The sequence below is a fragment of the Ambystoma mexicanum genome, chromosome 11 (assembly GCF_040938575.1).
Source record: "Ambystoma mexicanum isolate Mex_15411 chromosome 11, UKY_AmexF1_1, whole genome shotgun sequence".
NCBI lineage: Eukaryota > Metazoa > Chordata > Amphibia > Caudata > Ambystomatidae > Ambystoma > Ambystoma mexicanum.
Window position 1 is genome coordinate 939,757,086 of NC_090934.1, and position 26,822 is coordinate 939,783,907.

A 26,822-nucleotide genomic window follows, 5' to 3' on the forward strand; every position below is an offset into this window, starting at 1 on the left:
CTATCTTGAGAGCAAACAAAGGTTACAATTTTCCTATCTTGAGAGCAAGAAATGTGAATGAAAATGAACTTATAATTTTCAAACAATTGCAATCGAAAAGTAAACAAGCATACAAAAGGAATGGAGTAATTCTGAAAACTTTTTTCTTTTCTTGAATACAATTTAGAATTTGGAGCGCAAAAGTGGAGTCTCTGTGGTGTTTTTCTTTTACATGTTATTTCTGACATTGGCAGTCGCAATGTCTCCAGATCCACATGCAGCAAACAAATAGTTCAATTATAACATAGACAATATCCTAAAAACCAAGGTAGCTCGCTATAGTTGCAACAGACTGAACCTTCTTCATAATCCCTTTGATGAACATAACATAGGTTTAATTCAATTTTTGCCTTAACCGGGCCTTCCCAGAGTTGTTTCCATTCCTTCACCGAGATGTCTCTGCCCAACTCCTCAGACCAGGTCAACCTTAGCTTCTCCCATGAGTACAACCAATGACTTTCCAAAGGAATAAGGTTCAAGAAACTAGCCACCTTCTGCTGCATTACAGAGAACAATCTACAAATTTCCGGTTTCTGTGCAAACCGTGTGTCTAACATCGGCTGCCTTTCAGAAATCAAATCCTTTAATACTCTATCTGCCTGATTCATGGAATTATTTGCGTGAAAAACGCAGATTTGCGCGTCTTTCTGACTGAAAATCCCTGTTTGAAGTATTTCACGCAAATAATTCCATGAATCAGGCTTTATATCTTCCCAATTCTCGTCCATTCAACCCATAATTATCTCTCAGATTCTCAAAGGGACCCATACCTTCATCACTCCAAACGTCGCCAATCACCAGGATACCTCCATTACTCCCAGTCCTCCAATTCAACAACGTATTATTTACCTGTAATCCTTGGTTACACCGAGACGACGCTTCTTTATACATGTGCAACCCTTGCCCATTATCCACTATCATTGAAACTAATTAATCTTTTGTAACAATAATAGGTTTTAGGTTCATAACTTGTCGTGGTAATTTCCCAAGGGAGTACAGACTCTTTGCCTGGTATGGTTCTAGCATTTGTTTTTCTATTTGTACCCACCATGGCACCAAGTCCCAACCTCCATCTAAGAAAATAGAAACCTTTTTTAACAAGAAACCCTTACAATAGTTCCCAAGTATGGGCTAACCAAAACCACCTTCTTGAACACTCCGAACCATAATATACTGAGGAATCCTAGCCCTTTTCCCGACACCCCACAAAATCCTTGAAAAACTTTATCAATACTTCTCGAAGAAAGTCAGAGAAATAAAGTTTTTGAGTGAAAGTGAAACTGTTTTTCTTTTAACAAGGATTCTCAGCCTGACGAGGGGGAATGTTCATGAGCATGTGAATCATGCCAGACCCATGCTGGAGAGAAATAGTTACAGGTAAGTAACTTAAACCTGATCCAATATGGGTCTTACATGGATTCACATGCAAACCCTCCCTCCTTCCCCTCTGCGGATCTTCTTAATTCATACTGCCACTTGACGTGCCCATTCGAATCTGAAGATGGCCACCAGGGGTGGAGCTAAGGAGAACAAATGTCATTGGATGCGGAAGTATGACCCTAATTGACAGCAATAGGCTATTGAAGCGACAGCGCAGTTTTTAGCTTAAAGCTAAACTGCTTTATTTTACCGATGATTCCCTGCTTGACGACCAGGAATATTCATAGCATGTGAATCCATGTAAAACCCATACTGGAGAACAAGAGTTACAGGTAAGTTACTTGTTCCTTGCTAACTGGGAACCCACCAGACATAGCCTAATAAATGAAAACACGACCATGCAAAAATACTCCTCAGCATTGCTTAACTGTTAAAAGTGGTTTAAAAACATGATGTTGCACTTATGTGGAAAGACATAAACATCTTTCACTCAACGACAGTGCCTTCCTGTCTGCGAGTCACTCTTGCTGCTTTGTTTGTGATGGGAACACTTTCACTAAAATGTTCATGATCACCAATTCCATTCATCATTCCTGTTCTCCATTTTCTGATATATATTATGATGTTGAGTTGGCCAGTTAGATGTGTTTAGTAACGTTGTGGTTATTACCAGCATGCTCACTGGACATGGCAAAGATTCTAAATGGGACCAGTGACTACAGAAGAGCACTCTAAATTCACCATTACTTAGTTTGTTTTTCGCTGTTTAATTGTATTACGATGGTTGGGATTGATAGCATAGTTGTGATTGAAGTGCTTATTTGTATAATACATTTTTACTTGTATCCACATTGCAGTTTTCTGTTATTGTCTTCCCTAGATCTGCGACCAGGTACTGCTGCAGGAAGACCATGTTCCAGTCAAAGATCCAGCACTGCACAGCCCATGTTAACTTCCAGACCACAAACTGCTCAAAGGCCTGTGACATCAGGGAGGCCTGGCAGTGCTCGCCTAGTATCTGGTGGAATCCCAAGTCCAGAATCTACAAACCCAAATGACATTTTGGTGGAAGATGAAGCCAGCGATCTGACACATGGTATTGGCAGGTTCTATGTGATCTTATCGAAATGTTAACACAAACAGACAATGTTTAAATGATATGATATGGCATTTATAATGCACCTGTACACAAGTGTTTCTAGGCGTGACAAGACAAGGAGGGGGAAAGAGAGGGAGGACAAAACAACTATCTTACTAGGCCTTGTGTCAGTCAGATCGCGCAAGCGCAGGGAAGGGGAAGAGGAGAAGTGCAAGTGGGTGGGGGTGGCTCAGTGCAGGTAGTCAGAAAGTGCAGCCAACGGGTGGCTCATGAGTGCAGAGAAAGGGGACTGTAGGCTTACAGAAACAGATCACAAGTGCTGGGCGAGCCAAGAAGCAGTGCGAGGTGCAACTGGACAGGCAGGCACCTGGGCCCAATGGCTTGGTCATAGTTTTAAATAGGCATGATTCAAGAGAAATTAGTTTTAACTTTGTTCCACAAATTAATGCATTTTTCAAAACTAAAGGAAAACAATTTTCGTTTTTCGGGATTCATTTCTAGTTTAAGTATATAGTGGTGCTAAGCCCTTGTACTCAACATGTTTTGTAAGAATATTGGGTTTCTGCAGGTACCCTGTGCTCTTTGGCTCATTTATAGCCACCCCATATCATGCTGAAAACTGGTGCTCACCTCATGCATGGCTGAACACAGGTGCCCAAACCATGTCATGGAAGGCACTGGTCCCTCCCCTCTTAATGTTACCCCTCAGACCCCCAGTGTCAAAATGCTGCTGGATCTATGGAGTAAGCTACTGGCTATGTCTTTCTTCATTTGTATATGTTTTTAATTTGTTATAGACTTATTTTTTTATGTCATTGCTGTTAATCTGTGTATTGAAATCTCATTCCCTTGGCTATCCTAATTCCTCCCTGCCATGCATTTTAGGTAATATGGAGACATAATCAGTTAAAACATTTTCCAGGGGCCAGGTATTGGCCCTCAATCTTAATAAGGGTACTATATCTTTAAGAAAGCTCAATAAAATGCGCTTGTGCACTATTCATGCGGCTTTGAGACACATTGCAAACTCACCATCACCTTCTTCTCTAGAAATTCTTTTATTTTGTGCACCAGGACAGCAGTCTGCAGTGCTTTTAGAATACCTAACTTTATTTCCGAACACAAGCTAGACATCTTTATTACCAAGCCTGGTTTTCTTAAATCTCCAAAACCATTTTTCATGAACTTACTCCAGTGGGTTTCTCTAGTTGGTCTGGTTAATAGTGAGCAGAGATGCGGGGCATGAGGGCATTGCAATAATCTTCAAATCCTCTCTTTCGAAGGGATTGTGTCCTCCGACGTATTCCTTATCCTTGATAGATCATCTCCCAGCTTGCTGGCCTCAGAATTTTTTTTTCAGTAGAGGGCGCTGCACGTCGACGTCCATCGAGCCGATGTCCATCGAGCCGATGTCCCTCGACGGCCTCTGTATCGGCGCCGATGTCATCACGTGTATAAATAGACTTGCGCAGCGTCCGTTGCTCAGTTCTGTTTTTCGGCGCTTCGTGGGGCCTCGGAATATTGTTGCTCAGTTCTTCAGTCAAATATACTTCATTATTCCTCGTGAATACCGACTCGTACTCGAAGGCTTCCTCACCCGAACCGACGATTCCACGGTCCGGCTTCAAAATATGTCGAGACTGTGGAAAGAAAATGTCGTTGACGGATCCTCACAGGATCTGTTTATGGTGCCTGGGAATCGAGCACCATTGTTCGGAGTGCGAGGACTGCAAGCCTTGAAGGAGCGTAAGGGGGAGCTCGACAGAGGTAAGGTAGTTAAAACTTCTTCGAAAGTTTCCTCGGCGGAGTCAAGACATTCGTCTCCTCGCCATCACAAAAGACATTCTCGTTCTAGGTCTCGAAGCAGTTCCCATCACCCTTAGAGATCTAAGCATTCAAAAAAGAGACGTCGAAGATCCCCTTCCTCATCTTCTTCCGTTTCCCCAAAAAGGGTCTCCTGCCCCACAAAACATAGCTCTCAGGCTGAGTGGGAGGAATTCAGGAAAAAGATGCTGAGCGTCTTCGAGAAAGCGGCCTCGACCCCCTCGAAGACTGCTGAGGGTGATACCCTAGGTGAAAGACCCGAAAAATCAAAAGGCTGCGAGTCGCAGCACCCGGCGAAAGAAGCCACTCGAGAGCGTCACAAACCCTCAAGTAAAGGCAAAGTCGTGTCTTCGACGCCGTCGTTGAAGATCCCTTCGACGCATAGATCGGCGTCTTTGACGCCGTTATTGAAGGGTTCTTCGACGCACAGGTCAGTCGAGTCGAGGCCGTCTTTGACGCCGAGAAAGGACAAACCCACGGCCACCTCACAGCCAGTGGCGATGCCCAGAGCCTCGACCACGAGAATGTCGTCGACAACCCCGGGTATAATCCAGATACTCTCGAGTTCATCGAGGCCTCTACCACCTTTCTCGACGCTTTTTTCGATGGCTTCGAAGCCTTTAACGTCTGCGTCGACGTTTTCTCAGCCAATCATGACGAATTTGGCCCTTTCTGCTCTGGAAATGGGATTTATACCATTTTCAAGACCTGATCACTCCAGAGTCTTATCATCTATTTATGAAGAAGGGGAGGATTCGGATCAGGAAAGACCTTTTGAGTTGCAGGGATCTGCAACTCCTGTACCAGAGGAATTTACCTCTGAGGAAGGTAGGTTGAAAGACCTCCAAGAATCCTTACTGGAAGCAAGTGGGTTGGACACTTCCCCAGAAGTGAAATTTGCCACACCAGACCCAGGGGAACATGCTGAAACCCCTTATAGAACCTTGATGGCAAGGATAATAGAGTTTATGGGGTGGTCCACACCCTCACCTGCTTTTCAGCAAGACGACCTCACAGACATCTTGGTCAAAGGTCCACAGGAGGATCCTGTGGTGCCATTTCATGCGGCATTACAAAGGAGAAAATTGGCAAACTGGGAAACACCGGAGGTAATCCCGGCGGTTAACAAAAAAGTAGCAGCTAAATATAGAGTGTCTTCTGCTGACCCTGAATATTTATCCCAACACCCAACTCCGGAGAGTCTGGTTGTTCAGGCAGCTACTTCATCAGGTAGTAAATCGGCTTACCCTACTGTTCCACAGGATAGGGGTGATAAGAGATATGACTCTATGGCCAAAAAAGTCTTTCTGCATGTAGCATGGCGTTGAAATCCATCAATGCTACTTGTACGCTCGCAAGGTTCAGCCACACACTTTGGGAGTGTGCTTCATCAGCGGCTGACTGCCTCCCGGAGGGAGAAGAAAGGGAAGCGTCCCTAAACATCATCAAGGATGGTAAAGACGCTATGTGCGAATCCCTTCAAACTGGCATTGATTCTGCTGACCCCATCAGCAGGGCCATGGCGGCAAGTAAAACAACCCGGAGATTTGCTTGGTTGCGAAAGTCTGATTTTGCTCCAGATGTGCAAAGCAGACTTTTGAATATGCCCCTTGACGGCTCTTCTTTGTTTGGTAAGAAGGCGGATGACAGTTTATAAAAACTACAAACATCAAAGGCAGCAGCAAAATCCCTAGGAGCTGCAATCCGTCAGACACCATATCGCCCCTCAGGAACCTCTTGGAGAGGTAAGTCCTTTCCCTTCTATTCCGCATTTGGAAGAGGCAGAGGACAGCCGGTTCAAAGGGGTCAGAAAAAATTCACCCGAGGTGGACGGGGTAAAAATACAAAAGCCGCAGCAGCAGCAGCAGGTGCCTCTTTACCCTCGGCATCTGCATCAGCCGCCTCCAAACAGCTCTGAGGACTCTCCTCACAAGGCACCAATAAGGGGCTGGTTAACTCAACATCTGACGGAATGGCAGGCTATTACGTCAGATGCTTGGGCATTGGAGACAGTTGCCCAAGGTTACTGCCTGCCTTTTCTACGCATCCCTCAGAGTCATCCACCAGGGAACAGCTCTCTGAAAGTTCCAGATCCTCTCCTCTTGCAGGAAATTGTAGACCTGCTAGAGAAAGGTGCCATAGAACTGGTACCTGTAGCGGAGAGCAACAAGGGCTGGTACTCCCCCCTACTTTCTCATACCGAAGAAAGACGGAGGACTGAGACCTATCTTGGACTTACGAGAATTGAACAAGTTCCTCAGTAAGGACAAGTTCAAGATGGTAACTCTCTCTCAGATCCTTCAGGCCCTCCAGCTCCAGGACTGGCTGGTATCCCTGGACCTCCAGGATGCTTATTTCCATGTGCCAATCCATCTCAAACACAGGAAATACCTGAGGTTCGCAATTGGCAGCTCTTATTATCAATTTCGAGTTCTGCCATTTGGGCTGACCTCCCCCCCGAGGGTCTTCACCAAGCTAATGTCGGTAGTGGCTGCAAGTCTAAGGAGGGAAGGGATTCCCGTCTACCCCTACCTGGACGATTGGCTGATCAGAGCTGTATCTCCAGAACAAGCTCAGATCCAGCTAGATTATGTCTGCCACTTCCTTCACAAACTGGGCTTCTCCCTAAATTTAAAGAAGTCACAGATGATACCATCACAGAGACTCCAGTTCATTGGAGCGGTCCTGGACACTTCCCTGGGAAAAGCCTCGCCACCAGAGGTGAGGGCTCAAGATATTCTGCAGATGGTCACCAAGTTTCAAAATGCCCAACGTCTCCCAGCCTTCGACTTTTTGAGGTTGCTAGGCCTCATGGCATCCTGCATCTTCCTTGTGCCAGAGGCTCGCCTGAGAAAGAGATCTCTTCAGTGGGCACTGAGAACTCAGTGGTCGCAATTCTCAGGGAGAATGACAGACCTCCTTCAGGTTCCGGACAAGGTGGCTCGAGACCTTCAGTGGTGGGCCTGCCAGAAAAACATCTTGAAGGGAGAACTGTTTTGGCAACCATGGCCGGAGATAACAGTAGTCACAGATGCCTCACTCACGGGGTGGGGAGCCCATACCGACGACTTGTCCATCAGTGTTCGTTGGTCTCCATTGGAGTCCAGACTACATATCAACCTGTTAGAGCTGAGAGCAATCAGACTAGCGCTGAAAGCTTTTCTGCCATCTGTACAGAGGACAAATATCCTGATAATGACGGACAACACAGTGGCCATGCACTACCTCAACAAAAGAGGAGGCGTAGGATCACTGCCACTGTGCAGAGAGGCAATGCAGCTCTGGTTTTGGGCAATTCAAGAAGGAATCTCTCTATCGGCAGTTCACCTAGCCGGAGAGAAGAACTTGACGGCGGACGCTCTGAGCAGGCAGGGCACAGTCTCCCACGAGTGGGAACTAGCTCAGGAAGTCCTTCAGGAGATCTTCGCCCTTTGGGGAACCCCTCAAGTGGATCTGTTCGTCACCAGTACCAACAGGAAGTGCAATCTGTTTTGTTCTAGGGAATTTCCCCCGAGAGGAGGTCTAGGGGTCGCGTTCGTAGTGGACTGGGAGTTTCCACTCTGTACGCGTTTCCACCAGTCCCTGTCATTCCTTAAATGATCAGGAGGTTGAGAAGATTCCGGAGGACCATGATCCTAATTGCCCCAGACTGGGCCAGGAGAATGTGGTACCCGGACCTTCTGGACATGTCCATCTGCCCTCCAATTCGTCTTCCACTCAAGGAGAATCTTTTCTCGCAGAAGGGAGGTCAGGTTCTCCATCCAGACATCAGAACCCTCAACCTTCACGCCTGGCTTCTGAAAGGTTGAGATACAAGGATTGGGACCTCCCTGATGACGTCATGGAGGTGTTGCTTTCGGCCAGAAGGCCAGCAACAAAGTCTTTATACTGCTGCCGTTGGAACAAATTTTGCAGCTGGTGTAGAGAAGAGAATATCGACCCCTTTTCATGTGGTACACCAACAGTGTTATCCTTTCTACTCTACTTGGCAAATTCAGGCCTTCAAGTTGGTACTATCAAGGGCTATCTCGCAGCGCTATCGATCTTCAAGCGCACTGCAGAGGAGCCTTCGTATTTCAAATTACCCTTAGTAATACAATTTCTAGAGGGATTAACTAATGTCTACCCTCCAAGACCTTTCCAGGTTCCTTTAAGGGACTCAAATTTAGTCTTAAATTTCCTGATGGGTACTCCTTTCGAACCACTCCACTCTTGTTCACTAAGATTTCTCACCCTTAAAACTGTCTTATTAGTGGCTTTAACATCTGCTAGAAGGGTGAGCGAATTACAAGCTCTATCTTGTAAAGCCCCTCGTACAATTTTTCATAAAGACAAAGTTGTCCTACAGGTGAAGCCTAATTTCCTCCCAAAGGTGGTTTCTGAATTCCAGATCACTCAGAAAATTACCTTACCTTCATTCTATCCGCCTCCCCATCCGGGGAAAGAGGAAGAAAGGCTTCATAGGCTGGACCCAAGGCAGGCTTTAAGCTTTTACATCAGCAGACCTGCTAGGATTAGGCAAGCAGACCAACTGTTCGTAGGTTACTCAGGGCACAAGTTGGGACTACCGATAACAAAACAAACCATTTCCAGATGGATTATTTTGGCCATCCTGGAATGTTACAAACTAGCAGGGAAAGAGCCTCCTCAAAATCTTAGGGCTCATTCAACCAGGCCCTCCAAAGAGGGGTTCCGGTTCGAGACATATGTGCGGCTGCCACATGGTCGTCCGCACATACCTTCAGAAGATTTTACAACCTGGATTCCTCCTCTAGTCAAGAGACTAGGTTTGGCAAAGCCGTATTACATTCTGTTCATTCCTAAAAGGAAACATGGCGTTTTACTCCCACCTCCAATTACATACCACTGCTATGGGAGTCTATCAAAGATAAGGAAAACGTCGGAGGACACAATCCCTTCGAAGAACAAGTTACTTCTTACCTTGTAACGTTCTTTCGGTGGGATGTTCCTCCGACGTATTCCTTATCGCCCCTCCCATCCATCCCCGCAGTAATACTTCCCTTGTGGTTGCAGTTTACGCTCCTTCAAGGTCAATAACCAATTCATGTAAAACAACTGTTTACGTCAAAACGGAACTGAGCAACGGACACTGCGCGAGTCTATTTATACACGTGATGACATCGGCTCGACGGACGTCAACGTGCAGCGCCCTCTACTGAAAAAAAAATTCAGAGGCCAGCAAGCTGGGAGATGATCTATCAAAGATAAGGAATACGTCAGAGGAACTTCCCATCGAAAGAACGTTACAAGGTAAGAAGTAACTTGTTCTTCTGTGATTTACTTAGATGCATGGGGCATTGGGCAATCCAATAATCTTCAAATCCTCTTTTTCTGTGATGCATTTATATGCACGGGGCATTGCAATAATCTTCAAATCCTCTTTTTCTGTGATGAACTTTGATGCACACAAAATAGATAAAATTTCTCAATTGTGTTCACTTTCACTCAAACTTTCTCCATCAGATTCAGTCTGGAGTATCATGGGTAATAGAACTCGTGGGCCTGGAAATTCTTTTGTTGCTTATATTGAAGACTTCTTTTCTTCAGCTAAACTTTCTAATGATAAACTGCTATTTCTGGGTAATTTTAGCATTTGGATCGATTGCCCAAATCTTGACGATTATGCTAGATCACTGGATTTAATTGTATGCCATTCTCTTAAATCAACCCAATCAGCCAGTGCTTGGAGAATCTGCAAAAGTATGCTTGCCAATCTAGGATAGTGGTGATTGGTGAGAATTGTATGCCACGCTTTCTCCCGATTCTCAGTTTTTCTTATAAGAAGTAAAGCGGAAACCTCCTACAAGTATAAGAAAATCCACATCTGAAACTCTGTGCAAGGTGCACAAGGGCAGCACTTAGAAATGTATCCACATCTCAAAATGCTAGAGGAGCAGGAAAGCATGGTGGTCATACAGGCACCAGACTCTCAAAGCAGGCCCCTGTTGCCATCACAAAAGAGGACCTCATGATCTTTCTGCTAAACATACAGGACAATTTTTTGTGTAAAATGGCGAACCTTTGAGCTGATATTTTGAAAAGTGTAGCAGAACTGCAATCTGAGTTAAACACACTAGGGGACAGAATGATTGAGATAGATCAAACCGTCAACAAAGTAGCTATTCAAGCTTCAACAAATACTGAAGAAGTTGCCCCTGAGCTATCCTCTAAGGAGGAAAGCTTGGGGGCAACAAGCTTGCCTTGGAAGCAAGACGATGCGAAGCAACACAGGTTTGATCCCCGGGTCCATGCTTAGAAATCTTTGGGTATTAAGTGTGTTATAAATAACCAATTATAAATTATCAAATAAAAAACCTACAGTCGTCCCTCACAGAATTAGACACCAAATTTGAAGAACTTGAAAATAGGTTTCGATGAGATAACATTTGGCAGAAATTTCTGAAAGAAGGAACCAGAGGAACAAACCTGAAAGATCTCTTCAAAGATCTTTTGGTAATGCTTTTCACAGAGAAACTAACATGTGCTATGGAAATTGATAGAGCACAAAGGGTTGCCTCAAGTAAACCTAAGCAACCTACCTATGATGCTCTTAAACTAGGTATCGTGGCTTACGAATGGTACGTTTGCATCTTAGAGCCAAGATGCCTTCAGGTGATAAATGTGCTTTATTTAAACACTCCTAACATAACAACATTAATGAGAAAACATCCACAGTAACGGCTAAATCACTGGCTAAACCTGACAAAGCCTTCCCAAAATACCTTTCAGTTGGCAGCTACCTTGAGGCATGATTCAGGGCTAGGACTTGGGCAGATTTAGAGTATTTTTAGAGTGTAGACAAAGGCAGCCAAACCATTCTTCTGGTGTGACTAGGAAGAACCAAATAACGTTTTCCAATGGCCTCTTCCCTTAAGCCAGTTCCTAGTTTGGAGATAGGCCAGGGATTCAATTCTAGGCCATTTACTGCTCCCAAGAAGAACCAGCCGAGCCTCTCAATGATGTTGGACCTGTTCCCCCTCAACTCCTTGATCTATAAAAATTCTGGATGTGCACGCTGGCGCAGATCTGCCTGGTTCGGGGAGGCTGATTGTGCACAGTGGACCTGCATATTTACCAGTATTTGTCAAACTCCCTTGGCCAAGGCTGCCTCAGGAGCCCTCCAGACTCTATTGGACTTACTTTTCAATTTGGGATGGTCGGTCCTGTCTCCTGAGTGCACGCAACTCCTGCATGCTCCTTTCATCTAAACTGGCCCCTGATTCGGTTACCATTTAAAGAGGGATTTACTCCTCTACCATTCCTGACTGTTTTGCCAATTTACCTCCATGCAGCATCCCCCTTTACCAGAGAAAATGGCCTAGTAAGAGACAATTGTGTAAAAATCTTGTGCTGAGGACTCTACCTACTGTTGACCGTGCCTTTGGATTTGAGAAAGATTGGAGTCCTGTCCTGACAAAGGCAGTTAATCTATTCACGCCGAAACGCAGCTACTCTGCATCAACCCTGGATTAATCGTGAAATAAAATTAGCGTTTTTTAAATTTATTTTTTAATTTATTTGTATTCAATTTTTTAGATTCGGTGTGTCACTCTGTTTGCATTGTTATTCTTTAAAATAAGGTACACACTGTGTTACTCGCACAAGCCTTGTGCTCTAGCCCGTTTGTAATACTGTTATGCAATCATGTGTTCAATCATGTTACAATATTGTGCAGAAACTATGCACAATTCGAATTGAGACTAATGCTCAAACTAATTAAAATACTTGATTGAATCAAGACAAATAACATTTCACCTAATAATCTTAATTTCTTTGGTTACTGCCGCAGGCGCTTCCCAATGTACCTGAATCTGACAGTGCAGTGGTTGTTGGAGCTCTAGTCAACTCCAAGTTGGATTATTGTAATGGGCTTCTTGTGGGTGTCCCGGCCAAACAGATCCATCGCCTACAAGAGGCACAAAATGTAAGAGTCAGATTAGTGTTTGGTGCACCCAAAAACACCTCAACCTCTGGCCTTCGCCGCTCCCTGCATTGGTTTGCGGTGGAGGATCGCATCAAATTTAAGATCGGCTGTTTGTTGTTTAAATGCCTTAACAGACTTGTACCCAGCTACTTAACGGATAAGCTCAATTTGTACTGTCCCGCCCGGCCCTAAGGTCGGAAGACAAATTGTTGCTTACTATCCCAAGGACAAAATGCGTCCCACGAGGAGACTGCAGAGTTTCAGTTGCTGGGCCCAGATTGTGGTATAGCCTTCCCTTGAACTTAAGGAAGGCCAACTCCTTTCTGGCATTCCGAGCAGGCCTTAAGACTCATCTTATTAAATAATTGCCTCCCTTCCTTGCTGTTATGACCCCATTACTGGGCGATTAATTTCTACATTCTGTTATATTTACATCTTCGCCAGGATTCGATTTAGTTTGTTGTGTGCACGCTACAAATGATTCAAATCAATCAATCAAATCAACAAGATGCTAATATAAACAAATTGAATTTATATAAAGAAATTCCAAAATAATGTTTGAACGAATGACTGGTAGGAACACACCTCTCTCTGTGTATCAGTTATCCACCTGTACTTGGGTCAACCAAAAGATGTCTTAGATGTTCCCCAAGCCCTTGATTTAGTTCATAGGCTTTCAGTGGGTCTCCACCAGGGCTCCCATTCCTTACAACAACTATGGATATCAAGAGAGATAGTGAAGCTGTTTTTGACACAGAAAGGACTGTTGGCCAGGTAGTTTCAGTGCCTCCTGGCCCTGATGGCTTCTTGTTTCTTGTATACCAGCAGTGCTCTTTGTCAGGTTAAAAAATGCATGTTCATTTACACCTGCTGGAGTTTTGGAACCAAGCACCAAGAGATGCACAATCGGTACGTATTTCCATTAAAGAGGTGCTGTGTCACGTCTTTTGGTGCTTTGAAGAGGAAAATCTTGTGGCGAGGCATGCACCTTTCAGGTCCTCCTCATGAACTGGTCATAACAGCAGACTTGTCCATTTTGGAGTAGGGCATCATTGTACAAGATTTGCTTGATCTGCAGACTTTTGTCTTATTCGAAACAGGAAGATCATATCAATGTGCCCGAACTCTGAGATATATTTCTGGCCACAAAGACATTTATTCCATCCATTGTGAGCAAGGTTGGTTGATCTAAATGGACAACACTACTAGCATGTATTGCATCAATAAAAAGGGGCTCATCAGATTCCCGTGTTATGCAGGCTGGCAGTGGAAATCTCGGATTGGGCTCATGATATTCTCCTGAAGGCCAAACATATCCTGGGGATAGAGAATATGGAAGCAAACAGGCTGAGCAGGCTTGCTCAGGTCAACCACAAGTGGGAGCTTCAGCATTGAATTCTCCTGGAGAATTTTCAGAAGTGGCACCTTCTTGAGCAACATTTTCCCCTCAGCAACCAACGTGAAATGTTAGAACTTTGCATCTCGAGGTGAGCAGGACTTCAGCTCGTTTGGGACGATCTTATCATTTCTTGGTCCAACTGGACAGTTTATGCATTTCCACCAATTCCTTTGATTCACAAAGTGGTTTCTTGGTAGCAAATGACCAATAACTTTTCAATGATTTATAATTCCACATTTGCCATCCAGAACATGATTTTCAAACCTTATTTGGTGATGGTCGTATCTCTGAGGACCCACATGCAATCCAGGACCAAGAAGCAATGAGAAAAGAGACCCAGAACCATTATGATTAGGAAGGACAAAAATAAGGTTATGTCACCACCTATTGATCAAATGGTGGAAGATTCTAAGGGTTTCCCAAGCCCACCTATAGTGGAGTGTACTGGTTGCTGCAATAGCAACATATTGCCACTGATAAAAAACCCTAAGGGTCCTAGTTAAAAGCATACACAAGTACATGGACGCCATTGGAGAAAACATTCTCACTAGATCCGGACACTCCATGAAGTAACCAGAGGCATTGCTTACAATGGGAATGTGGGTAAAACTAGTCAGTCCCCAGTGCGTACAGATGATGAGGCATTGGGAATGTCCCATAGCCCCAAACATGGTGAGCATGTGACTCAATCTACCCCCACAGGCAAGAAACAGACCCCAACATACACTGAGGAGAGGGGAGCGTGACCACCTGTGTAACGAAAAGCAGGATACTGTTACTTCTCCACAGGGGGAGCCTTTCCCTGTGAGGCTAGGAGCTGAGCCCGCTACGCAGTACCCTCGCTAGGGGTAGAGGCTAGAGGGACCTCACTGGGAGAGACTCCCCCTCTGGGGACAAGGACTCCCGTTTTTATGAGAAACTCCCTGTGCCACATATCACTAACCCACCTTTAAAGACATCTACTGAATAAAGACATGAAGAACAAATCAGAATTTGTTATTTTCATCCAAATACTTTAATTGTTCCTATGACGAATAACTTGTGTTATATTGAGCTGAAGAAAACCATTAGAAGAATGCAGAATAAAAGCCAAATACAAAGTAAGGACTGTGATGTTGCGCTGTGGATGTCCCACAGCAGCATAATAAAATTGGGAGGCAGAGACATTGAGAGACAAGACTGTGAGTTTTAGACTGGCTTGGCGAGGTAATGAGGGGTAAGCTTGGACGTGCAGCGTCCGATGAAGAACGGAACCCTTTGTGCAGCGTCAGACATGTGGCGTCGTAATGGAGAGGAGACGCAACAAACTGAGGGGGACGCAAGGCGTCCCAATCCTGAGATAGGAATAAGTGGTGGACGACCATGATCAAGTCGTGGTGGACCACTGGGTCACTAAATAAAGCTTGATGGGGGGATCTGCCGGTATTACCAGCTCCAGTAATACCAGTGCCAGTAATACCAGAGATTTTTGCCGGTAAGGTGCCTGATTTACCACCAGCTCTAACGTGGCAGTAACTCAGGTGCCCCACCGGCACTTTATTACCACACCGGCCAACTTGTAATGAGGCCCTTAAGAGTGCACATTGAGAAAAGGGAAACTGTTAAACCTTAATGAAAAGAAAAGAACAAGGATAAATAGGATAAGACAGGAAGAGTATAAAAGGGAGAGAAAGAGTAATCGAGGGGTAGGACACTTGAAACCTGGAAGATTCCAGCATCAGAACTGTGTGACTAAATACAAGTATTTACCAAGAACTACTTCAGGATACCTTATAGAACTTAACTTGGCGACGAACCTGCTCACAGTAGAAGGGAGACATTCTCCTGTACCTTTTGTTGTTCTAATAGTGGTAGGGTTAGAGTAGGTTAGTTTGGACAGTAGATGGATGTTTATTTGGACTCTCACTGATGACTGACTAGCACCCTAATTAGTTTGGTTAGGTAGGGAACACCTTTAGCATAGGGAGAGTTAGGAGTTTTTACTATTAATTAAACACATGTCCGTAGTGAGATGTAAGACCACAGTCCGTGTTCTTCTTCTCATCCGCCACACCTCCTAGAGACCAGAGTCGGCCCAGGAGGAGGGGACCAAGTGGAGGTTTGGCAGTCTAGGTTAACTCCACCCTGAATCCTGTGCCCTCACTGGTAGATTGTGATAACCTGGACATCCAGGGGATTTATCTTGATTTCCCTCCTAGTGGCACTGTGATGTTACTATGAAATTTCTACAACAGACTAAGCCTAGAGGGAGAGACTTAAACTGTCACCCTAGTAAAAAACTAGAATTTACCAAAACACCCTTTGTTATAGGAGATCACAATCTCCAATTTGAGACCTGGGTTGCAACTAAAGGCCTCTGACGAAAAAAGATATAACCTGGGCTATTCCTGACATGATGGCATTCTTGCTCAAAAGGTACCACAAACATGTGCTTAAGGTGGCATGTGTGTGGTCCACTTTATCCATAAGAGCTTGCAATGGTAGGTCAAAGGGGTGCCTCACTTGCTAAGTCAACCTTTGTAGAGGGGAAACGCATGAGCCATTTTGTCTATATCCTGCTTGACCCAAGGGCGTGTGCCTTGATAAAGGATTCTGAGGTGGTCGAAAGTTTTTTTGAAGTGACCACTGTCAACTAATGGCAGTTCTGAATATACTCTATGCCTACTCTGAGAGTATCATTGCTAACACCAGGAGCACTGTACTTGCAATCGCAGGACAGGCAAGGCGCTCCTTGAAATGGGAGAACAAAAACTTAGCCGAGATATACTGGCTCATTTAGGCACCTCTACAAAAAATACTGGATAATTCTAATGTACGGGGTGGCATACTGTTAAGGAACATACAGGTTATTATCGAGAAAGTTGGGCCCTTGGTTATAAAAACCCTGTAGGGCGTTTAAGACACCAACCCTTAAGAGAGTCCCTTGGTATGATAAAGATGCAAATTGCTGAAAAGTCAGCTCACATGGTGTATAACAAATTTAGAGGCTGTGAGAAGAGAGGAATTAAGTTTAGCGAGATATATCTATGAGCAGGTTTTTTCCAAGAAAAAGAAAGAGCATGCAGAAGCACCGTGGGCGGACATTTCTGAGAAAGAAGAACCTAGTCAAATTTTTGAAACTTATGTCTTCAGCGTCACTGGGGGAGGAAAGAGCCATGCAGGGAAATGTCACAGAAAAAAATGGCGTGGTTATTTTTGTCAGCTATATTGTGAAACAGGAGTCTTAAACCGTTCTACCAACAGTTATGTGGTCAGCAGTTTACATGCGTTTGCTACTCTGGTATTCTCACTGGACTGGATCACCATGGCAATAACCTCTAAAAATCTCAAAAAAGAAATCGGGCCCGGTCAAAATCTTGGCACAGATTTGTTTAAATCCCCAAAGATGTGGGGACCCAATGTTATGTGACTTTTTAATGCCATAAGGGCTTTCACTTCTGTCCCCAAATCATAGACCATGCTGATTTTTGTTTATGCTTTACATAATGTGGGGGGTGGGAGGCAGTGCTACCATCAAATTATCGCCCAATCTGCGTACTGGGTGCTGTAGGAAGAATCTTCGCTAGGGAAGTACTTGGGAGGCTAAAGAGCTCAGCGGATGATAGCTCAATGGTAATCCATAGACCGGCAGGATTTAGGTAGGGCATAAATCATAAGATCACTGTCTCTAATAATTGAAAAAATCTTACACTCAGAAGAATGAGCATAAGGCGCACACTGTTATGGTACACATTATGCAAACAGGGAATTCCCCCTGCGCTACTATAATGATAATGAAGCGGTAGTTAGATGGGGCTGGCCGGGAAATTACAGAACTATTCAAGGTACAGAAAGGTGTGCGGCAGGGCTGCCTTCTTGCACCAAGCCCTTCCTTAATATGCATAAATTGCATAATTGATCAAATAACAGCGTTTCTACTGACGCACCATTGATGTCCTAGTAAGTGTCCATTGTTGTCTGTTATTTGCGGATGACACCATCTTAGTATCCCTAACACCCACTGGCCTTAAAAACAATTAGTCTTTACAAAGAACAAAAAGAAGCAATACATTAGTCTAGCAATGAAAGATGTTTGTTACATTGAGCAGATTAAAGTATTTGATTACCTGGGCGTAAGATCTACATGCACTCGCAACTGGGATTGTTAGATGGAAAAAGCAAGTGCCTCACTCTCCAGGCACTGCAGTGCCATTGCCAACTGCACACACAAGCATGGGAATGGGGCAGTGAGACGGTCTCTAGCGGCGTACAATGCACAAGCCAGGCAAGCCACACTGTATGGGACAGACTTCTGGGGGCATGACAATTGTGTTGCAGAAACAAATATTCTAAAAAATATACTGGGATTACCGAAGAGTACTTCGAGGGGATTGGGTCCTCCGACGTATTCCATATCTATGACAGTAATCACCACAGCTGTGCTGCTTCGGAAAATCTTCGGAGTCTGCGTCCTGCGTCGATGACGTCGATACAGCGCCCTCGAGGACCTCCTCCGACGGCCGACGTCACTGGATGTTATAAGTAGGACGCACGACGCCCGTAGCCTCAGTTCCGTTTTTTCCGCAAATGTGTTCGCTTCGGGAATCTCGGCGCGCCTCGACTCTTTGGAGTTTCTGTTGTTTCTCAGTTCTTCGAACCTGTTTGGTGTTTGTGAAGTCTTTTCTTCGTGAAGATGTCTACCTCGTCTTCCACACCGCTTCCGGGCTTTAAGAAGTGCTGGGACTGTGGGTCCAAGATGTCGATTACGGACTCGCACAACGCCTGCCTCTGGTGCCTCGGGGAGGCCCATGACATGGATGACTGTGTCGACTGCCAGTCGCTCACATCTAAAGCCTTGCGGGAGCGCAAGAAGAGTTATCGGTAGGAAGTCGAGGTCTGCGGGGCTTTCGACGGACGACTCGAGGGGCGACTCTCCGCATCGTCGTCGGCAGTCCAGTGGGTCTCGGTCCCGGAGTCGGTCTCGCCACTCTTCTGCCTCTTCGAGGCACTCCCGGAAGCGCTGTCATCGGTCGCCTTCCCCGTCCTCATCCGAGGACTCCGCCCGTCGGCGGGTCGCTTACCCCACCAAGCATGCGACGCCGGAGGAATAGGCTTCCTTCGGGAAGAAAATGTTGGCGATTCTTGAATCGCAGGGCACTGGTCCGTCCGCGCTTCCGAGTGGGGTCGGTCGTGATCCGCCGAGAGACACTGCTCGCACGCCTTCGGGCTCGGGTGGTCGTCACGATTCGCGGGAGAGGTCCCGCTCGGACAAGGGAATCGTTCTCGGCATGCCCGGTTCAGGTCCCGGTCCTCGACGCGCTCGAGACCGTGTGAACCTGTGGTGTCTTCACGGAAGACGTTGACGCCGGTGGTGCCGAGGTCATCGACGGACTCTTTCGAGGGCTTGCCTTCGAAGAAGTCGTCGACGCCATCTGCGTCCCGGCCGTCGAGGGACACGCTTGGGGCCCCGGCCTCAAGGACTGTGTCGGCACCGTCGATGCTGTCGACGCCGCGCTCGGCGTGGACGCCGATTCACTTGGCGCCTTTCGAGGCTGTGTTGACGGGGGTACCCCGTGGCTCGGTGGAACCCCCTAGAAAGGCTCTGGCCAAGGTCAAGCATGGCTGTGGTTCAAGTTTTGTGCCTTCTTACTGCCATCTGGAGTTTATTTCAGAGGTGGATGAGGGCTCTGATGATGGCATGGTGCCTGACACGGTGCCAGGCGAGATTCTCTCGGGCCATAGCCAGTTCGAGGACCTGAGGCAGTCCCTGCATGATGCTAGTGGGCTGGACACCTCTCCGGAGATGGAGTTTTGTAGGCCCGAGCCTGGCACTCATGCCGATTCTTCGTACTGGCGCCTTATGTCAAGGGTCACCGAGTACTTAGGATGGTCTGCTCCCTCGGGGGAGTTTGTTCAGGATGACCTTACGGATATCTTCGACATTGGTCCACCAACTGACCCGGTACTGCCGTTTCATATGGATCTACAGAGGAGGGTGGCGGCGGCTTGGACTGCTCCGGAGAGTCTCCCGGCAGTGGGCAAGTCTTTGCCGTGAAAATACCGCCCAGCCAGTAGTGACCCCTGCTACTTGTCCAAGCGCTCTACTCCGGAGAGTTTGGTGGTGCAGGCGGCTACGGCCCCGGCAAAGCAGGCGTTGTACCCTAGCATCCCTCCTGATAGGGATGACAAGTGTTTTGACAGCTGGGTGAAGAAATTGTTTTCTGCAGGGGGTATGGCGCTTCAGGCGGCCAACTCCATATGTGCCTTGTCACGTTTCACGCACACTCTGTGGAACTGTGTTTCCTTGGCGGCTGAACATATTCCCGAAGGGGACGAACGGGATGGTTTCCTTGCCATGGTTCAGGATGGCAAGGATGCCATGTGTGAGGCCGTTCAGTCGGGTTTGGACATGGCAGATTGCGTCAGCCGGTCCATGGCGGCGAGCACCGTGATACGCAGGTTTGCGTGGTTGCGGAAGTCGGGGTTTGCTCCTGATGTGCTAGCCCGGCTCCTCAACATGCCCTTTGACGGGGAACATCTTTTTGGCAGCAAGGCTGACGAGAGCCTTGAGAGGTTGCAGACCTCAAAAGCTGCAGCGAAGTCGTTGGGCGCTGCAGTTCGACAACCTCCGCCTTTTCGTCCTAGGGGACAGCAATGGAGGGGAGGTTCCTTTCGTTATTACTCATCCTTTGGTAAAGCGAGAGGAGCTGCCAGTCAAAGGGGCCACCGTAGGAGTGCCAGAGGTGGAAAACAAGGTACTCGAGGTGCCAAGGCCGCTCAGGCTCTTGCCTCTTTGCCCTCCGGCAACGCCGCAGCTGCTTCAGTTCAGTCATGAGGCCATGTCCCATGGTTCACCGGTTGGGGGAAGGCTGGCGCAGCATCTTGCAGAGTGGCGCGCCATTACTTCAGATGTGTGGGTTCTGGAGATCATAACCCACGGCTACTGTCTTCCTTTCCGGCAGAGGCCTCAAGACAATACACCAGGGAATTTCTCTTTGAAGAGTCCGGATCCGCTCCTTGCGCAGTAAATTCAATCCCCTGCTGGAGAAAGGCGCCATAGAACTGGTGCCTGTAGCGGAGAGGAACAAGGGATGGTATTCCCCTTATTTTTTGATTTCCAAGAAAGACTGGGGATTGAGACCCATCATGGACTTGCGCGGTTTAAACAAACTCCTCAGGAAGGACAAGTTCAAGATGGTTACTCTCTCTCAAGTCCTCCAGGCCCTTCAACTTCAGGACTGGTTGGTGTCTCTCGACCTCAAGGACACTTATTTTCATGTGCCGATCCATCCAAAGCACAAGAAGTACCTGAGGTTCGCGGTTGGCGACTCGCACTTTCAGTTTCGGGTCCTGCTGTTCGGATTGACATCCGCCCCGAGGGTCTTCACCAAGCTCATGGTAGTGGTGGCAGCGCACCTCAGGAAAGGGGGGATTCACGTCTACCCCTACCTGGACGATTGGTTGATCAGGGCGCGCTCTCCCGAGCAAGTCCTAGATCATCTGTCAGTCACCTGCCACTCCCTCCACAAGCGTGGCTTCTCCCTCAACTTAAAGAAGTCCCATTTGACAACAACTCAGAGTTCTTGAGACTGCTCGGCCTCATGGCATCCTGCATTCTTCTGGTGCCAGAGGCCAAGTTGCGGATGAGATCTTTGTAATGGGCACTCAAGCTCCAGTGGTCTCAGTCCTCCGGCAGGATGCAGGACCCTGTTCAGGTGCCGTCTTCGGTCGCCTAGGACCTTCTGTGGTGGGCCGACGAAGGCAATCTGATGAGGGGGGCTCCATTTTGGCTGCCCTGGCCAGAGGTGACGATCGTGACGGACGCACGCATCCCTCACGGGATGGGGAGCTCATGCCAACGAGTTGACAGTCAGCGGTCGTTGGTCTCCGTCTGAGTCCAGACTCCATATCAATCTGTTGAAGCTGAGGGCCATCAGGCTAGCCCTGAAGGCTTTTCTGCCGACTGTGCGAGGAAAGAATGTCCTGATCCTGACGGACAACACGGTGGCCATGCACTACCTCAACAAAAAGGGGGGGCAGGGTCACTTCCTCTGTGCAGAGAGGCGATGCAGCTCTGGTTCTGGGCAATCGAGCAGGAGGTTTCGATCTCGGCAGTTCATCTGGCAGGAGACGAAAACGAGACGGCGGACGCTCTGAGCAGGCAGAGCGCGATCTCTCACGAGTGGGAGTTGGCTCAGGAGATTCTCCTGGAGATCTTTGCCCTTTGGGGGACCCCTCAAGTGGATCTTTTCGCCTCCAGTGTCAAGCGGAAGTGCGAGAGGTTCTGCTCGTGGGAATTTCCTCCAAACGGAGCCTTAGGAGACGAGTTGGTGGTGGAGTAGTCATTCCCACTGCTGTACGTGTTTCCTCCAGTCCCCGTCATCCCGCAAGTACTGCGGAGGTTACGGAGGTTCGGTTCCCGGATGATCCTCATTGCTCCAGCGTGGGCCCGGAGGACGTGGTACCCGGACCTTCTTGACTTGTCCATGTCGTCTTCCCTACCGAGACGATCTGCTCTCACGGGAGGGGGGGTCAGGTTCTCCATCCAGAGGTCAGATCCCTCAACCTTCACGCTTGGTTTCTGAAAGGTTGAGGTATAAGGATTGGGACCTCCCTGAAGACGTGATGGAGGTGTTGTTTCGGCCAGAAGGCCCGCAACAAAGTCCCTGTACCGTTGCCGTTGGAAAAAGTTCTGTGACTGGTGCAGGGTTAAGAATGTGGATCCTTTTGCATGTGAAATTCCCATGGTTCTGTCTTTTTTGCTTTCTTTGGCCCACAGGGGCCTTCAAGTGGGTACCATTAAAGGTTACCTGGCGGCGCTGTCCATATTTAAGCGCTCGTCTGAAGAGTGTTCCTATTTTAAAATTCCTTTAATTTCTCAGTTTCTGAAAGGGCTCACTAATGTATTCCCTCTGTCACCTTTCCAGGTGCCCGGTTGGGATTTGAACCTTGTTCTCAAGTTTCTGATGGGTGCTCCGTTTGAGCCTTTGCATTCATGCCCTTTGAGACTGTTGACTCTTAAAACTGTATTTTTAGTTGCGGTCACTTCCGCTCGCAGAGTGAGTGAGTTAGAGTCACTTTCAGTTAAGCCACCCTTCACTGTGTTTCATAGGGACAGGGTTGTCCTTAGAGTTTTTCCTTCTTTTCTTCCGAAGGTGGTGTAGGAATTTCATTTAGGCCAGAAGGTTGTTCTTCCGGCATTTTATCCTCCTCTACATCCTGGTAAGGAAGAGGAGAGGCTCCATAGGCTTGATCCTAGGAGAGCTTTAAGCTTTTATATTTCAAGCATGTCCCGGGTCAGAGTGGACGATCAGCTCTTCATTGGTTACGCTGGAAAGCGTTTGGGACAGGCTGTGACGAAACAGACTTTGTCTCGCTGGATTATTTTGGCTATCTCCGAGTGTTACCGCTTGGCGGGTAAGGACCCACCGGTTGGCTTACGGGCCCATTCTACCAGGGGTATGGCTGCCTCTACTGCCCTGCAGAGGGGTGTTCCTATTCGTAACATCTGTGATGCAGCCACCTGGGCTTCGGTACATACTTTTGTACGTCACTACTCCCTCGATTCCATCCGGGGGCAGGATCTGGCCTTTGGCAAGGCGGTCCTTTACTCCGCAATTTGATTGGGCATGCTAAATTTCTGTTTTCTAAAATTCTTTTCCCACCTCCTTGCATTGGTACTGCTTTGGGAGTCTGTCATAGATATGGAATACGTCGGAGGACCCAATCCCCTCGAAGAACAAGTTACTCTCTTACCTGGTAACGTTCTTTCGATGGGATGGTCCGACGACGTATTCCATATCGCTCCCTCCCTACTTTCCCCGCTACAGAATTTCTTATGCGATTTGCAGCTTACATTTCCGCAAGGCTTTGTGTGTCAGACTGGGAGAAGACTGGTGGCACACGTTCTGGGAAAAAACTACAACTGAGGCTACGGGTGTCGTGCGTCTTACTTATAACATCCAGTGACGTCGGCTGTCGTAGGAGGTCCTCGAGGGTGCCGTATCGACGTCATCGACGCAGAACGCAGACGCCGAAGATTTTCCGAAGCAGCACAGCTGTGGTGATTACTGTCATAGATATGGAATACCTCGTCGGACCATCCCATCGAAAGAACGTTACCAGGTAAGAGAGTAACATGTTCTTCTACAATTTTAAAGCTTAGACCTGTGAGGGGTCAGAAATGCGATACGGACACAAAGGGAAAGATTTTTCAAAGTTTGCCATTTATTAAATGAAAAAGGGTGGGATGAATGCATATATCGCCCTTTCCTAACAAGGAGATCTCTACCTAGCCAACCAAAACTAAAGAAGAGTGACCTAGTGTCCATAAAGTCTCTGACCCTCACACTAGTACACACCACAAAATTATACAAGGAACGTATGGCTATCTTTAGTTCAACAAAACAATGTAGCAATTCAAACTTAAAGGTTTTTGAAAGTACTCATTGTGACCAGGGTTGGGCTCCCTTCCACTGGATCAATTCATGAATACTTTGAGCACAGTTCTGATTCAACAACGTTCTATTCAAGGTAACACAAAAAGTATTTTCCATCCACTGTGTCTTCACGCCGCAAAATATCCTATCCTCAAATGTTTGTTCATAATTCAAAACAACTGATATTTTCCAGTGTTTTTCTTGGAAAGTTAAATGTCTTTCTTTCATAACATAAATTCAAAACCAAAGCAATTTTTCTTTTCAAAATGTCCAACAATTATTAGCATATCACACCTTCTTCAAATGAACTACTTTTGTCAGGAGAGCACAGCAACCACTCTTGATGCACCTTCTTTAAATGTACTACTTTTGTCTGGATAGCACAGCAACTACTCTAGGTGATGCCACAGCTTGTAAGGTTAATACGTTCTTTGATTCAACAAAGGTCTTTCAACCACACCTTTTTGCCACAAAGATACTTCATCAAACCATCTTCTTCTTTCTTGGTATACTAGCCTGCCAGGACTAACTACTATGAGCCCTTTCCTGGTGGACCCGCTTGCCTGGAAGAAAACTCTTACAACTACATTCAAACTTGGCAGCAATATTGATTCCACGATTCTCCACAGCATTGTCTCTTGGAAGGAGGGCTGAACAATAACTGCCTTTTCTTCCTTGACTCTTGGTAATGTGTGGTCCAGTTTTCCCCAAACTGAGAACTTAACATTGAAGAATTATTCTCAAAGTGTCTCTTAACTACTTCTTGACAGATTCTTGACTGTTGGCAGTTTGGGTTACACGTTTTCCCCAGTTGATATCCCAGAATGGGAGAGTTGTGCCCTTGCTGCCTTTGTATTGTTTCACAGTCTCTTGGCTTTTAACAATCCAGGATATAAGCTCTCCCCAATGTATAGGTCCTAAAAAGGGATTTATGCCTTTGTTGTTTTTTTGTAGTTTTCTGACAGCCTCTTGGCTGTTGGCAATGTTGGTTATAAGCTTTCCCCAATTGTAGTCCACTATAAGGGTACTTGTGCTCTGGCCAGTTCTGCTATGTTTCTTTAATTGTTCAATATTCAAAATTATTCGGTTCTGCCTTGTTTCATTAATTGTTCGGTTTTAACATTTTCTTGTGTAGAGTGCCCCTGGGTCAGCATTTGCATTTGGCCAATTCACCCGCTTTCCTCGGCAGCTCCCTCTTGTGGTCAACTGCTGTGGCAGCCCTCCGGTGTCCTGCTCGCGCTCTCTCTCTCCTCTGCTTCTGTGTACATTTGGTGAGCTGCGCGTCTGTCTCCTGGAGCTCTGACAGCTCCATTGATCTTCTGCATCTCCCCTCTCACTGACATGCCATATACTGAATTGGAAGCACATCTCCTCGTCAGCTGGGCTTCTTCTTGACATGCCGCTTCCCGCTGTGTGTGCTCTGCACTTCTGCTTGCCTTCACCCTTTGAGACATCTTCTACTGGCGTTTTCCTTTCCGTGGCTGCTCCTGCAACTCGAACAGCCTCTGCTTTAAGAGCTACGCCCTCTGCACGACCTTCGAGATCTCCTTCACCTCTTTCCTCTCTTTCCTCCTGCTGTGCCTCATTTTGGGATTTAAATGTCACACTCAGGTGCCTTGGTCTGTCACAACTAGACTGCACCTTTTGGTAAACAGCATTCTGAATCCTCACTGCCTCTGAGCCCTTCTTCCTCATCCCAGTACCATAAGCATCATGGGTACTGAAGTCCATAATGGTATTGGTCTTTTTGTACTTAGTTCTGACTGTTTTATATATTGAGAGTTCTTAGAGTAGTGGAAGGTTGTGAAAAGAGTTTGTGACTTAACATTAGAGTGAGCACTTCTACTTAATGCAGAATCAAGACAATTCAAGGTTTTCATATTGAATTTTGGAGCTCCTGAGGAACACACCTTATTCCGTCTAGATGATTTTCTATAACGTGTTCTTTGGGTAGTTATATGGGAGGGACTTGTACATTGATAACATGCCATTAGGTATCTGGGAATGATTTGACTTTCATCCTCCAGAAGAAGATGAATAACACTGGCTTTCCCAGCAGAGTCACCACTGTGATCCCTCCCACCCCCTGATACCACCCCAGGGTTAGGATCAGGTAGCAGCTGCCTTCCCCTAGCCACATGGGAGGAGAATTTAGGCTGGGGTTTGGTGATGACTCGACAGGATTTATCACAGACCCCCCCCACCCCTCACACCCCCATCTCTACATCTCTATTGGTTGAGGTTGTGGTGTGTACCAGAACTGAGCAAATGCAGGGATGCAGTAACTGAAAATTTTGGGCAAGAAGGCGGTTCATCATTACTGTGGTTTGATCATATTAGAAACACTCCACTCAATGTAGTCTGTATGGACTTCTGGATAAACCTGTTGCAAATTGATTCCAACATGAGAAGAACAGTTAAAATAAAAGAGTCCTACAAAAAGTGCACATTGGATTTGTTAGCTAAAGTCTTACCCTCCAGATTACTGAGAGTGTATGGGGAAAACAAAAATGAACCAGTCTATGAGGCTTATCTAGACCAAATGAGACCCAAACTGATGCGTTCACTGTACATTAAGTTTAGATTTGGTACCTTGCCGATAGCACAGTTACTTGGTAAATGGAACAAAAGCAAGTCGAACAAATGTCTGTCATGATGCCTACCCCCGGGGACCCAGACCACGTCCAGCAACCCCGGAAGCAGGCATCAAGTTATCCT

General features: G+C 46.6%; 1 protein-coding gene across 3 annotated transcripts in view; it reads left to right on the forward strand.

Moving 5' to 3' along the window:
• LRRC56 (leucine rich repeat containing 56) overlaps positions 1 to 26,822 on the forward strand; it is a 1,196,120-nt gene that overhangs the window by 954,089 nt on the left and 215,209 nt on the right. For all 3 annotated transcript variants that reach the window (XM_069624078.1, XM_069624079.1, XM_069624080.1), the window contains one exon: positions 2,300 to 2,515. In XM_069624078.1, the coding sequence (XP_069480179.1) occupies positions 2,300 to 2,515 (216 nt within the window). The remainder of the gene's footprint in view (positions 1 to 2,299; positions 2,516 to 26,822) is intronic.